Genomic DNA, 16,139 nt, shown 5'->3' on the forward strand with positions numbered 1-16,139 from the left:
ACGATATATGGGGAGGGCCCTCAGTAGGTGTTTACCCTAGGAAAATGGTTGGCTTAGCCGGCAGCAGGTAGACCGGCCCACCCATTGCTTCCTGTAAGACCATTCTTGTCTGTGCAGTGACGGGTCGAATCTCTTCTCTTGCAGTCATGTAGCTTTCTCCTGTGATCACTTCTGGACACTTCTGTGTCACATGCTGAAAACTGACGGGACTAGTTGAGATCACGTGACGTAATAGGGCAGATTTACTTACCTATCCCTACACGATCCATGAGGTGCGTTTCCCCCGACTCCAAAGCACATCTGCCGCGATTCACTAAGTTTGTGCGCCCAATATCCTGCATCTGTCACTTCCCCGCTCAGGTCCCTGGAGTTCACCTTCTTCTTCCCGGTACATTTAAGTGCTTGATATTGCGACACAAATTCAAAGTTAAATCCAGCGGTTTGTCCGAATCAGTCGGATCGTCCGATGGCACGCCCCCCAATTTCTGTCGCATGAAAGCCGGCGCCAATGCGCCAAAATCCTATCATGTGCGACAAATCCCTGGCGCGATCCCCAAAAAGTCTGAAAAACTACGAAAATGCGGCTGCGGGACCCTTAGTAAATAAGTCCCAATGTGTCACAACTGGCACAAAGCAAAAAAACTAATTTACAGTGCAGGTGATTCAATATATCTAAGCTACTGAATATAAATGGCCAAACAATTTTTGTTAATTTTCTGTGAGGATATCTGTGGGATGACTTGTTCCATGACTAAACATTTTTAACCCCTTGCCGGCGTGTGACATAAAGTTACATCACACATTGGTAAGGATTTAAGGGGGGACATTACTCATAGGGGGTCTCAGGTTCGCCTATTTTTGCGCCTGGTTTGATCTTCTTTTTGGCTCCTGATCTATGATGGATCTAGTTCTGCCTTAGTAAATGCACTTTGGATTTGTCGCATGTCCGATTCATTTGCACCTAAATTTGTCTCAAATTGTTAGATCTCATTTGTGAGCAATAATGAAAGGAGACTGAGAGAAGGTGACAGAACGTTCAGGGCGTCATCTCTGCCCAAAACCTATCATTGTGATGTAACTGCAGGGACTAAAAGTTACAGAGATGGAAAAAAAAATAATAATAATAATTCTTGCTGAAATGAGTCTTTTCCTTTTTTATTATAATGTCCAGGAAATGGAGACTGATAATATTCTCAGATCTGTACAATAAGACAATAATCACTCCCAGAGATGATCCCATAGACAATAATCACTCCCAGAGATGATCCCATAGACAATAATCACTCCCAGAGATGATCCCATAGACAATAATCACTCCCAGAGATGATCCCATAGACAGTAATCACTCCCAGAGATGATCCCATAGACAATAATCACTCCCAGAGATGATCCCATAGACAATAATCACTCCCAGAGATGGTCCCATAGACAATGATCACTCCCAGAGATGATCCCATAGACAATAATCACTCCCAGAGATGATCCCATAGACAATAATCACTCCCAGAGATGATCCCATAGACAATAATCACTCCCAGAGATGATCCCATAGACAATAATCACTCCCAGAGATGATCCCATAGACAATAATCACTCCCAGAGATGATCCCATAGACAATAATCACTCCCAGAGATGATCCCATAGACAATAATCACTCCCAGAGATGATCCCATAGACAATAATCACTCCCAGAGATGATCCCATAGACAATAATCACTCCCAGAGATGATCCCATAGACAATAATCACTCCCAGAGATGATCCCATAGACAATAATCACTCCCAGAGATGATCCCATAGACAATAATCACTCCCAGAGATGATCCCATAGACAATAATCACTCCCAGAGATGATCCCATAGACAATAATCACTCCCAGAGATGGTCCCATAGACAATAATCACTCCCAGAGATGATCCCATAGACAATAATCACTCCCAGAGATGATCCCATAGACAATAATCACTCCCAGAGATGATCCCATAGACAATAATCACTCCCAGAGATGATCCCATAGACAATAATCACTCCCAGAGATGGTCCCATAGACAATAATCACTCCCAGAGATGGTCCCATAGACAATAATCACTCCCAGAGATGATCCCATAGACAATAATCACTCCCAGAGATGATCCCATAGACAATAATCACTCACAGAGATGATACCATAGACAATAATCACTCCCAGAGATGATCCCATAGACAATAATCACTCCCAGAGATGATCCCATAGACAATAATCACTCACAGAGATGATCCCATAGACAATAATCACTCCCAGAGATGATCCCATAGACAATAATCACTCCCAGAGATGATCCCATAGACAATAATCACTCCCAGAGATGATCCCATAGACAATAATCACTCCCAGAGATGATCCCATAGACAATAATCACTCCCAGAGATGATCCCATAGACAATAATCACTCCCAGAGATGATCCCATAGACAATAATCACTCCCAGAGATGGTCCCATAGACAATAATCACTCCCAGAGATGGTCCCATAGACAATAATCACTCCCAGAGATGATCCCATAGACAATAATCACTCCCAGAGATGATCCCATAGACAATAATCACTCCCAGAGATGATCCCATAGACAATAATCACTCCCAGAGATGATCCCATAGACAATAATCACTCCCAGAGATGATCCCATAGACAATAATCACTCCCAGAGATGATCCCATAGACAATAATCACTCCCAGAGATGATCCCATAGACAATAATCACTCCCAGAGATGATCCCATAGACAATAATCACTCCCAGAGATGGTCCCATAGACAATAATCACTCCCAGAGATGGTCCCATAGACAATAATCACTCCCAGAGATGATCCCATAGACAATAATCACTCCCAGAGATGATCCCATAGACAATAATCACTCCCAGAGATGATCCCATAGACAATAATCACTCCCAGAGATGATCCCATAGACAATGATCACTCCCAGAGATGATCCCATAGACAATAATCACTCCCAGAGATGATCCCATAGACAATAATCACTCCCAGAGATGATCCCATAGACAATAATCACTCCCAGAGATGGTCCCATAGACAATAATCACTCCCAGAGATGGTCCCATAGACAATAATCACTCCCAGAGATGATCCCATAGACAATAATCACTCCCAGAGATGATCCCATAGACAATAATCACTCACAGAGATGATCCCATAGACAATAATCACTCCCAGAGATGATCCCATAGACAATAATCACTCCCAGAGATGATCCCATAGACAATAATCACTCCCAGAGATGATCCCATAGACAATAATCACTCCCAGAGATGATCCCATAGACAATAATCACTCCCAGAGATGATCCCATAGACTATAATCACTTCCAGAGATGATCCCATAGACAATAATCACTCCCAGAGATGATCCCATAGACAATAATCACTCCCAGAGATGGTCCCATAGACAATAATCACTCCCAGAGATGATCCCATAGACAATAATCACTCCCAGAGATGATCCCATAGACACTAATCACTCCCAGAGATGATCCCATAGACAATAATCACTCCCAGAGATGATCCCATAGACAATAATCACTCCCAGAGATGATCCCATAGACAATAATCACTCCCAGAGATGGTCCCATAGACAATAATCACTCCCAGAGATGGTCCCATAGACAATAATCACTCCCAGAGATGATCCCATAGACAATAATCACTCCCAGAGATGGTCCCATAGACAATAATCACTCCCAGAGATGATCCCATAGACAATAATCACTCCCAGAGATGATCCCATAGACAATAATCACTCCCAGAGATGATCCCATAGACAATAATCACTCCCAGAGATGGTCCCATAGACAATAATCACTCCCAGAGATGGTCCCATAGACAATAATCACTCCCAGAGATGGTCCCATAGACAATAATCACTCCCAGAGATGGTCCCATAGACAATAATCACTCCCAGAGATGGTCCCATAGACAATAATCACTCCCAGAGATGGTCCCATAGACAATAATCACTCCCAGAGATGATCCCATAGACAATAATCACTCCCAGAGATGATCCCATAGACAATGATCACTCCCAGAGATGATCCCATAGACAATGATCACTCCCAGAGATGATCCCATAGACAATAATCACTCCCAGAGATGATCCCATAGACAATAATCACTCCCAGAGATGATCCCATAGACAATAATCACTCCCAGAGATGATCCCATAGACAATAATCACTCCCAGAGATGATCCCATAGACAATAATCACTCCCAGAGATGATCCCATAGACAATAATCACTCCCAGAGATGACCCCATAGACAATGATCACTCCCAGAGATGATCCCATAGACAATGATCACTCCCAGAGATGATCCCATAGACAATAATCACTCCCAGAGATGATCCCATAGACAATAATCACTCCCAGAGATGATCCCATAGACAATAATCACTCCCAGAGATGATCCCATAGACAATAATCACTCCCAGAGATGATCCCATAGACAATAATCACTCCCAGAGATGATCCCATAGACAATAATCACTCCCAGAGATGATCCCATAGACCAGAGGTCCCCAACCTTTTTTGCACCAGGGACCGGCTTTAAGCTAGACCAGTTTTCCATGGCCCGGTGGGGGCGGGGCTTTGGTCATATGGGGTGGGGTTATGGAGGGGTGGAGCTTATAATATCAGATATCAGGGAGTGTCCGGACCAGATCCATCATATCGGTTTGGTGTAAAAATAAAGCAATACAAAATGCATACAGCATATCGCCATGTAGTATAAAATGCATACTGCGTACCGCCATGTAGTATAAAATGCATACTGCGTATCGCCATGTAGTATAAAATGCATACAGCGTATCGCCATGTAGTATAAAATGCATACAGCGTATCGCCATGTAGTATAAAATGCATGCAGAATACCGCCATGTAGTATAAAATGCATACAGCGTACCGCCATGTAGTATAAAATGCATGCAGCGTATCACCATGTTGTATAAAATGCATGCAGAATACCGCCATGTAGTATAAAATGCATACAGCGTATCGCCATGTAGTATAAAATGCATACAGCGTATCGCCATGTAGTATAAAATGCATACAGCGTATCGCCATGTAGTATAAAATGCATACAGCGTATCGCCATGTAGTATAAAATGCATACAGCGTATCGCCATGTAGTATAAAATGCATACAGCGTATCGCCATGTAGTATAAAATGCATACAGCTTATCGCCATGTGGTATAATATGCATACAGCGTATCGCCATGTAGTATAAAATGCATACAGCGTATCGCCATGTAGTATAAAATGCATACAGAATACCGCCATGTAGTATAAAATGCATACAGAATACCGCCATGTAGTATAAAATGCATCCAGCGTGCCACCAAGTAGTATAAAATGCATCCAGCGTGCCACCAAGTAGTATAAAATAGATACAACGTACCGCCAAGTAGTATAAAATGCATACAGTGTATCGCCATGTAGTATAAAATGCATACAGAATACCGCCATGTAGTATAAAATGCATCCAGCGTGCCACCAAGTATTATAAAATAGATATAACGTACCGCCAAGTAGTATAAAATGCATACCGAGTACTGCCATGTAGTACAAAATAGAAGCCCTGATAAATATCACAAATGCTGCATATACATACAGCATATATACACATAAACAAACAGTAGATACAGCATATACACACACACACACACATACATATATACACACACATACACATATATACAAACACATATATATACACACACATTACATATATTTACACATATATACACATATTACACATATATATGCAAAGATAAAGTAACCTTACCTCTCTATTGTGTTCCTGGAAATTTCGGTGCCTTGTCCTGCAGCGGTGGTGGCGAGGCTAGGGAGCCTGGAGCTTAAGCGGGGGCAGGGGGAGCAGGGAGCCGGGAGCCGAGAGCCTGGAGGGGGGGGGGCGTTAGCGGAGCCGGGTTAAGACGGGATTCAAAGGGGAGCCGGGAGCCGAGAGCAGGAAGCGGGTAGGTGAAGAACCGAGAACGGGGGGGCAGAGGGAGCGGTAGGGGAGCGTGGAGCTTCAGCAGGGAGCCGGGAGCGGGGGGCAGAGGGAGCGGAGAGCGGAGGGAGCGGTAGGGGAGCGTGGAGCTTCAGCAGGGGCAGGGAGCCGAGAGCCGGGAGCGGGGGGCAGAGGGAGCGGAGAGCGGAGGGAGCGGTAGGGGAGCGTGGAACTTCAGCAGGGGCAGGGAGCTGAGAGCCGGGAGCGGGGGGCAGAGGGAGCGGAGAGCGGAGGGAGCGGTAGGGGAGCGTGGAGCTTCAGCAGGGAGCTGAGAGCCGGGAGCGGGGGGCAGAGGGAGCGGAGAGCGGAGGGAGCGGTAGGGGAGCGTGGAGCTTCAGCAGGGAGCTGAGAGCCGGGAGCGGGGGGCAGAGGGAGCGGAGAGCGGAGGGAGCGGTAGGGGAGCGTGGAGCTTCAGCAGGGAGCCGAGAGCCTGGAGCGGGGGGCGGAGGGAGCGGTAGGGGAGCGTGGAGCTTCAGCAGGGAGCCGAGAGCGGGGGGCGGAGGGAGCGGAGAGCTTGCGGCAGTAGCGGCCCCGCACAGCGGGCACATCACCTCTTGTACCGGGGGGAGGCAGAAGTTCCCCCGCGGGCGCTCCCGGGGCCCCGTGTGTTGTGTGAGGTGCGGAGATGAACCGCAGGACCTGGGCCTTCAGAGGCGGCTGCTCTCTGTGGACGAGGCCTCGGCCTGGAGCCTGAGCCGACAACTCAACGGGGGGAGCGGAGCCGCGGCCCCCTGCGCGGACCGGCTGATAAGCTGCAACGGCCCGGTCCTGGTCCGCGGACCGGTGGTTGGGGACCTCTGCCATAGACAATAATCACTCCCAGAGATGATCCCATAGACAATAATCACTCACAGAGATGATCCCATAGACAATAATCACTCCCAGAGATGATCCCATAGACAATGATCCCTCCCAGAGATGATCCCATAGACAATGATCACTCCCAGAGATGATCCCATAGACAATAATCACTCCCAGAGATGATCCCATAGACAATAATCACTCCCAGAGATGATCCCATAGACAATAATCACTCCCAGAGATGATCCCATAGACAATAATCACTCCCAGAGATGATCCCATAGACAATAATCACTCCCAGAGATGATCCCATAGACAATGATGAAGTCCTTACTGGAGAAATTTTACATTTCAAAACTGCTCCAAAGTATTTTCCATGTTGCATAGAGGGAATTTTTCATTTTGGAACCTAAAAATTATGTTTTTAGTAATGTAAAGTGATTTTTTTTGGAAGTGAAGCTGCTCAGAGGAGGTGCATTTCTGCGCCTATTTTTAGGCGCACCTTTGTGATAGATCCGGTGCAAACATCTGTATAGCAGCCACTCACTGGGGCAGATTTATCAAGCAGTCTGAATGTCAGAATATTTCCAGTTGCCCATGGCAACCAATCACAGCTCAGCTTTCATTTGACCAGTGCTCATGAATATTTTAAAGGGGAGCTGTGATTGGTTGCCATGGGCAACTGGAAATATTCTGACTTTCAGACACTTGATAAATCTGCCCCACTATGTCAGATAAGGCGCAGGGACTCAGAACCACTAAGTGCCGAACTTTGCCGTTTGCCAAATTAATGAGATGCGCCAGATTTTTGCGCTAAAAGATGCTGAAAACAGTCTAACAGACTATGATTAATGTCCCCCATAGTTTCTCAGGATTTGTTACGATTTGCCAGTGGCACATTGTAAAAGATGATGTGCAAAGTCGCCATATACTGCCATACTGTAGTATAGCAGTATCGGGTAGGATCAGACAACCTAGGGTTAAAGTACCTTAGGGGTTCTGCAAAAAAAATATAAAAATAAATAAACAGATAAATAAGTAAACCTAAAAATTCAAATCACCCCCCTTTCCCTATAATTGATATAAAAATAAATAAGCAGTAAAAATCGTAAATATGTTGGGTATTTCCACTTTCCAAAATGTCTGATCTATCAAAATAGCCGATTTTTTTTAAATTCCATATGGCACATAAGGAGACAGAATTTTTCAGTTTTCTTTTTATTTTAGCAGAAATTTCCAACTTTTATAATTAAAGCCCCTCCCTTCCCCGTTATGGGGCTTAAAAATGTGATTATTAGAAGACATTTGCCAAAACCTGAAATCTATTACATTATTACACAATTTCTAATGAATCCGGGCACCGAGATCCAGTGGCTCGTATTCCCAACACTCTCCTTAGTGGCAGCCATAATCACACTTGGTTTTAGATAAGTGGTTTACGGAAACCTGTCCTGGCCACATCGGGGCACATTTACTCAGAAAGTCGGTCAGTTAACTAAAAGTGCATTGTCCGTGTATAACACTGCGAGCGGCGATTCACTGAGACCGTGCGCTAGAAATAATAAATCTGTCGCTTCCCCGCACTGGCCCGACAGAGTTCACCATCTTTTTTGTGGTGCACCTTTAACATGGGGAGTGCAACAAAATTTGTTTCGGTCCGAAACAGTCTGACCGTCTGCCGGTACACCCCCTAATATGTGTCGCATGAAGACCTGTGCAGCTGTGCCATAAAGGGATACCGTGTGCAGACACTTCTTAAATACCTGTGCAGCTGTTTTAGCCTAGAAAAACGTGAACAGTCCGACTAAAGTGCGGCGCAAAGCCCTTAGTAAATGAGCCCCGTTATATATAGCGGTGCCTGCGCAGGACTCTATGATAGCCAGAGAATGACCTCGCAATTAGGAGGCAGATGCCAGATGCATGGAGTGGGCAGCGCAAACAGCGCTCAGAAGGCGGAGTTACCTGACTGCAACCAAAAAATATGCTAAAAGACCTCCAGGGGGCGTACATATTACAGAAGAAGGTGCTTTCAGTGGACTTGGGGGGGGGGGGGGGGGGTAGGGTGAGTGTGGTGTCAGTTTCTTTTCATGTGAATAACTGCATTTTGATAAAGTTTATCATAAAATGAACTTCCCTCGGTCTAACCCCATAGTCTGACATTAAAGGGAACCTACCACCCCGATTCTACCTATAAAGGTAGAAGGGGCGGTAGGTGGATGGATGGGACGTGAGGATAGCCCTTTTTTGGGCTAATCCTCACGTCCCGGGTGTCTTTTACAAAACTTTATTAGATCTATATGCAAATTTTTTTATGCGGCTACTGGGGCGTGGAGTAGCCGGACATGAGGCTACTAGTCGCGGCTACTCCACGCCCCAGTAGCCGCGTTACTCCGCCTACCAGAAAATCTTCGGCGCGCAGCTCCTGGTAGCTGCGCGCCCTCGTCCTGGTCCCCTGCGTTCTGCGCATGCGCAGAACGCAGGCCTTCGGCTGCGCGGCCGCGGCTCCGGGGCCAGAACTACTGCGCATGCGCAGTAGCCGGGGAACTCGGACGAGGGCGCGCAGCTACCAGGAGCTGCGCGCCGAAGATTTTCTGGTAGGTGGAGTAACGCGGCTACTGGGGCGTGGAGTAGCCGCGACTAGTAGCCTCATGTCCGGCTACTCCACGCCCCAGTAGCCGCATAAAAACATTTGCATATAGATCTAATAAAGTTTTGTAAAAGACGCGCGGGACGTGAGGATTAGCCCTAAAAAGGGCTATCCTCACGTCCCATCCATCCACCTACCACCCCTTCTACCTTTATAGGTAGAATCGGGGTGGTAGGTGCCCTTTAACTTTCTATGTACAATTATGTGGATTGGTGATATTCTCCTCAATTTACAAGTTCTTAGTTTTAACTGTAGTCCCAAGAACAAATTATACAGAACCCAGAATTTATTATATATACAGAACCCCAGAATTATGGGGGCACGCAATGCGCTGTATTTTGAAACCGCGTGCAAATGCATCAGGAAAAACTGATCGAATGTCTGTGTATAAGTTATTATATAACTACAAGAGCTTTGCTTCTATTACTGCTTACATAATATATTACATATCGCTACTTCTGTGTTGTGCAATGTGTTTCAACAACCCTGTTAGTAACCCATATAGATAGTATACAGCCAGAACCCTCCCATAGATAGTATACAGCCAAACACCCCCATAGATACTATACAGCCAGAACTCTCCCATAGATAGTATACAGCCAGAACTCTCCCATAGATACTATACAGCCAGAACTCTCCCATAGATAGTATACAGCCAGAACCTTCCCATAGATAGTATACAGTCAGACACCACCAGTAGATAGTATATAGCAAGACACACCCATAGATAGTATAAAGCCAGACACCCCCATAGATAGTATACAGTCAGACACCACTAGTAGATAGTATATAGCAAGATACCCCCATAGATAGTATAAAGCCAGACACCCCCATAGATAGTATACAGCCAGACACCACCAGTAGATAATATACAGCCAGACACCCCCATGAATAGTATACAGCCAGACACCCCCATAGATAGTATACAGCCAGAAACCCCCATAGACAGTATACAGTCAGACACCTCCAGTAGATAGTATACAGCCAGACACCCCCATAGATAGTATACAGCCAGACACCACCAGTAGATAATATACAGCCAGACACCCCCATGAATAGTATACAGCCAGACACCCCCATAGATAGTATACAGCCAGAAACCCCCATAGAAAGTATACAGTCAGACACCTCCAGTAGATAGTATACAGCCAGACACCCCCATAGATAGTATACAGCCAGACACCACCAGTAGATAATATACAGCCAGACACCCCCATAGATAGTATACAGTCAGACACCTCCAGTAGATAGTATAGAGCCAGACATCCCCATAGACAGTATAGAGCCAGTCATCCCCATAGATAGTATACAGCCAGACACCTCCATAGATAATACACAGCCACACACCCCCAAAGATAGTATACAGCCAGACACCCCCATAGAAAGTATACAGCCAGGCACCCCCATAGATAGTATACAGTCAGACACCCCCATAGATAGTATACAGCCAGACACCCCCATGAATAGTAAATCCTATTGATCCCCACATACAGTACATAGCTTATGCTTTCCAGACACCCCTTTAATACAGCAATTCATCCCCATAGATAGACAAATATTTTGAAATAAGGGACAGTGTCTAACTCCACAGGACCAGTGTGCAATGGGGTTTATTATGTCATACTTTTTCATGACACCGACCTCTCCCTTATATTGTCCACAAAGGTCATCTAATGGAGGCAACGAGACAAGTTTTGAACATTATCTTCAGAATTTGGTAATTCCATTATACAGCATCATTTTCATTCTTGGGATTATCGGGAATGGATTAGTCATCTGGATTGCCGGATTCAGGATGAAGAAGACAATCAGCTCCGTGTGGTTCCTCAACTTGGCCATCGCCGACTTCCTGTGTTGCGCTTCTATTCCGATGCATTTTGCACAATGGGCTGATGATGATATGTGTAAATCAGTATTATCAGGAATTTTCTGTATGTTGGGGACTATTTTGTTCCAATTAAACAAGATCACCAGTGTCCTCCTACTGACGGCCATGAGTGTTGATCGCTGGGTATCGGTCATGTGGCCATTTTGGGCTAAAATTCATAGGACACAGAAACGAGTGAGAATCACTGCAGGAATTATCTGGGTGATGAGTCTTCTGTGGAACGTTTTAATGTTTTTCTTAATGTTTCTTTTTTTTCAGTTTTTAGATTACAACAAAGCAGAACTTGTCTTTTTTCTCATCAGTTTAGTTATAATGTTTGTGATCCCTTTCCTCATCATCGTCACCAGTTATGTCTCCATTTTCCTCAAACTTAGAAAAAGTAAGAGACCCCAGAGATCTCAGAGACCCTACAGGATGATCACCGCTGTTATATTGGGTTTCTTTATCTGTTGGGCTCCGTATTACATCTGGCCTTTAATTGTTTTTCTTCTAGAACATAGAGTTTATGAAGTAGAGGCCATAAACTCATTATTTGCTTATCTTAACAGTTGTATCAATCCAATAATTTATGTTTTTATTGGCCAAGATTTTAGACATAACTTCCTGAGATCCATCCCCTTCAGGGTAGAAAGAGCCATAAGTGAACATCCTGATGCCCCCTGCAGAGAAGGAGAGGACGGAGATCCTGCCCCTCGTGCAGATATTTAACCTGTTCATGATGACCCCATGTAAATTAAGAGGCATTGGATGGGGCAACATCTAAAAACTCATGGGCTCTGGTATAAAAGATCACCCTGGGTCCATCCTGTCTTTAGGCCTCCATCAATATCTTGTCCATTAAAATAAACTGGCAAATCTATTTAAGACCCTAAAGGGGTATTCCTCCCACGAAGACAAGTTTCTTATATGTGCTCAGGATAACAACATAACACATTCTCAAATTCACTGTTATTTCACTTACCCCTAGAAATGTCCCTGTAACTTCTGACTGAGGGTCGGGTGGCAACCATCTTGGATTTGTATGTGACAGCATAGAGCAGAGTTTGTCTCACTTTGCTGTGTGCTTATAGCCACGCCCCCTGCACCGAGCCCAGAGACACTCACTGATCACTTCCTGCCAGCACATCGTGAGCAGAGAGAGAAGCAGCAGACTACAAACTCCATGGAAATAATTGACCCGGGGGGAGAGGGAGGCAGGCACATATCTGTGAGATGTAGCAGAGCGCACAGTATAACAATTTAATGGTCTATTAGCCTCTGTGTAATCTCATGCATCTCTTTTCTGTCTCATCTCTCCACGTGTCAGTGTGTTAGTACAATGTCAGAAGCCAGATGAAGTTTATACACACCTGTACCCTGATAACATAACCACATTGTCACCCCACAGAACTAGATGGATAATACTTTGTCTGCTTAGAGAGAAAGTAAGGGGTAACAATGATCTTTATTGTGTTATCATCACTAGGGGATTGAGATGTGAGAATTTTCTTTCGTGGGAAAACCCCTTTAAAGGAAACCTCTCATCAGAAATTGGCCTAATAAACCAGGACATGTTGTCAAGCAGCTGAACAGCTTCTAGATGTTTCTTTCATGGTCCAGTGTGGTGGCATCAACCAGAAAATCAACTTTCTAGAGAGATGTAGGTTGGTTATATAAAGTCAAGAAGGAGGAGAGTTTCACCCCGAAGTCAAGCTTTCCTTGCCCTAGAAATCCCCCTGGACTGTAATTATGGTCCTGCCTCAAGGGACATCATTAACCAGATCTCCTAAAGTCTGGCGCATGGTGTCAATTCAAAGGGAAGATGTGTTTAGAGGCAGAGAGAGCTTGACTTTAGCGTTTTAGTGTCTCCGCCTCCCTGACATTATACAACCAATTCACATATCGCTGACAGCTATTATAGCTCTCTGTGTAATGACCATAATGCAGGAAGATTCGGTGATGGGGATACAGAGTCAGATAGTATCTCTGAGTATCTCGGCTCTACAGATCCCTAGAGACTCTTTAATTGAGGATTTTTTATTGTTTTTAGTTTTTGCAATCCGCAGACAGATACGACATGATAGGAGACGCCATCCCAAGAATTTATTTTGGGTACAGTCAGGTTATAACACTGGACAAAACAGGAACATGTAGACATTTGTATGATGTTTTGTTCTCTCAATTGACGCTTTTCTGGTTGTGTAAGTGAATAATGTGTACAATTTAAGACGTATAATCAATCAATTATGCAACTATATATATAAATATGATGTGAAGATCACTGATAATAGAAGAGGAGTGTTTCCATTACTACACTATACACAGTGCATGGACATTAGGGAAACCTCCCATGAGGAATGTACCATGAGAAGCAGATGTGATGGTAGATTCCTGCTTCCTGTCTCTGCCCTAATCTGTAATTTAATAATCCTGGAACCTAAATTGTTAAAAACTTTATTTTAGTAAAATGTAAATTACCTGCAGAGGCTACTGGGGAGTAGAGTATCCTGGCCGGCACCGGGAGATGACACAACTCCACGCCCTGTAGCCTTAGCAGAGCCGCCTCCTTGCACATCCTCTGCACGCTCCTCTTCATACTCACGCCTGCGCTGCTGACTTCTATGGGACTTCTGTGCATCCCAACACCAGAGCCGGAGCTCATGCGCAGTGGAAGCTGACGGTACATCTGACACTTGGGAGCAGACGTGAGGATGAAGAGGAGCGCACCAAGGACGTGCATGGAGGTGGCTCTGCTAAGGCTACTGGGGTGTGACACAGCCATATCTCCCGGTGCCCGCCCAGGCTACTCCACGCCCCAGAAGCCTCTGCAGGTAATTTACATATTACCAAAATAAAGTTTTTAATATTTAGATTCTAGGATTATTATATTACATATTAGGGCAGAGGCTGGAGGAGGAATCTACCATCACATCTACTTCTCATGATAATTACCATTAATAACTAATATATCTGTGTAACATGTTGTATCTATAATCCATGTGTTATTTACTTAGTGATGAAGGATAAGAATTTAAGGTCTTCTACCACCAGGATAAAGAATTGTAAACCAAGCACAATCTCTGGAAGGATCTGCTCTTCTTTGAGCTTCTGGTTTTTACAAAAAAATGCTTTTAAAATTAGGGAAATGAGGAGGGGTTCCAAGCTCCATAGGTATCAATGAAGTCTGGAGCCCCTCAGGCTCATTTTCATAACTTGTAATACTTTTTTCCATTAAAAACTAGGGCATAGGAAGCCTAAAGAAGAGCAGATCCTCATAGAGGGGGCACAGGACTGCAGGTAAGTGTGCTTGGTTTATGATCCTTCATCCTGGTGGTAGATCTCCTTTAAATCTGTTAGAAAAATATCCTATTATTCTCGTCTATCTGTATCCTTCTCTAAACTCTCTGTAATATTAGGAGCTTTGGTCACATGATCTGATCCAATCTTCCAGAATGGACAGGATTTATTGTATCTAAGGATGAACCAGGCGTCTGGTCAGGAGATCCATGATGGAGACAGGATTATTTCTGCACAATGTAAGCTGTAAGAGACGGCCGCACATAGACACATACAGGAGAGTTATCACATCATAGGTGGCAACTTATAACAATATCATGTGACAATTAGAATTTGGCCAAAAAATATTGGGCCGGATGTGTCACCTTAAGGAATTGACCTAATTTTTTACCACCATTTTGGATTAGTAGTGCTCTTTTTTTCGGTAGATATCAATGTTTTGAATTTGTATCTTTAACCCTTTACCGCATTTGGCCATTCCTGAATGATACACTGATAATTTATAAGTTATCACAAGTTATTGTCTTATAAATGTTGTACAATGTAAAAATAAAGCATTAAAAAAATTCCTACCCAAGTGTTTGATTTTATTACTATATAAGCTACTTCCTCTTCACGTGTATATTAAAATATATATTTTTTTATTTTTGTAAAAAAGTTCCTAAGTTGTCCAGATGACTGGTGGCTAATTTTTTCATAGTTTTGGGACTTTTTAAAAAGTCTCAGATGACCTCAGTGTAACCTGTGTCTGGATCTGGATAAGTACAGTAGGTAAGTCGCGTTCTGCTCAGCGCGGTGCACAGAGAGTTTGGATGGGATGCACAAAAGTCACCAAAAAATTAGCAAATTCACAACTTTTTTAGTAATCTGAAACTTTTTTGTACCTTGAAAAAGAAGAGAAACAAAAATAAATCTCCCCCAGAATTTTTATAAATTGTTCTACAATAACCGTATAACTATAACCCTAATAAATAAAAGGTTAGAAAATGAAAAAAAAAAATTAAAAATTTTATGGATGACAGGTAGAGATGAGCGAACATACTCGTCCGAGCTTGATGCTGGTTGGAGCATTAGCGTATTCGAAACTGCTCGTTGCTCGGGCGAATACTTCGCCCGCTCGAGAAAATGGCAGCTCCCGCCGTTTTGCTTTTTGGCGGCCAGAAACAGAGCCAATCACAAGCCAGGAGACTCTGCACTCCACCCAGCATGACGTGGTACCCTTACACGTGGATAGCAGTGGTTGGCTGGCCAGATCAGGTGACCCTGGGATAGACTAGCCCCTGCCTGCGCTGCTCGGATCATTCTCTGTCTGGATGCCGCTAGGGAGAGAGCTGCTGCTGGTCAGGGAAAGCGTTAGGCTGTTCTATTAGCTTACTGTTAGGCAGGAGTGATTCTACAACAACCCAACAGCCCTTCTTAGGGCTACAATAACGTTATAATTTTTTTTTTTTTTATTTGCTTGT

The 16,139-nt window shown here is 44.2% G+C and overlaps 1 protein-coding gene across 1 annotated transcript in view; it reads left to right on the top strand.

Annotated features, from left to right (window-relative positions):
- Window positions 1–12,108, top strand: part of LOC140065280 (formyl peptide receptor 2-like) — a 29,038-nt gene extending 16,930 nt beyond the window's left edge. The window contains exon 4 of the mRNA XM_072112877.1: window positions 11,178–12,108. Within this exon, the coding sequence (XP_071968978.1) occupies window positions 11,178–12,108 (931 nt within the window). The remainder of the gene's footprint in view (window positions 1–11,177) is intronic.
- The last annotated feature ends 4,031 nt before the right edge of the window (window positions 12,109–16,139 follow it).

This window comes from Engystomops pustulosus, chromosome 6 (genome assembly GCF_040894005.1).
Source record: "Engystomops pustulosus chromosome 6, aEngPut4.maternal, whole genome shotgun sequence".
In the NCBI taxonomy this organism is placed as follows: Eukaryota; Metazoa; Chordata; class Amphibia; order Anura; family Leptodactylidae; genus Engystomops; species Engystomops pustulosus.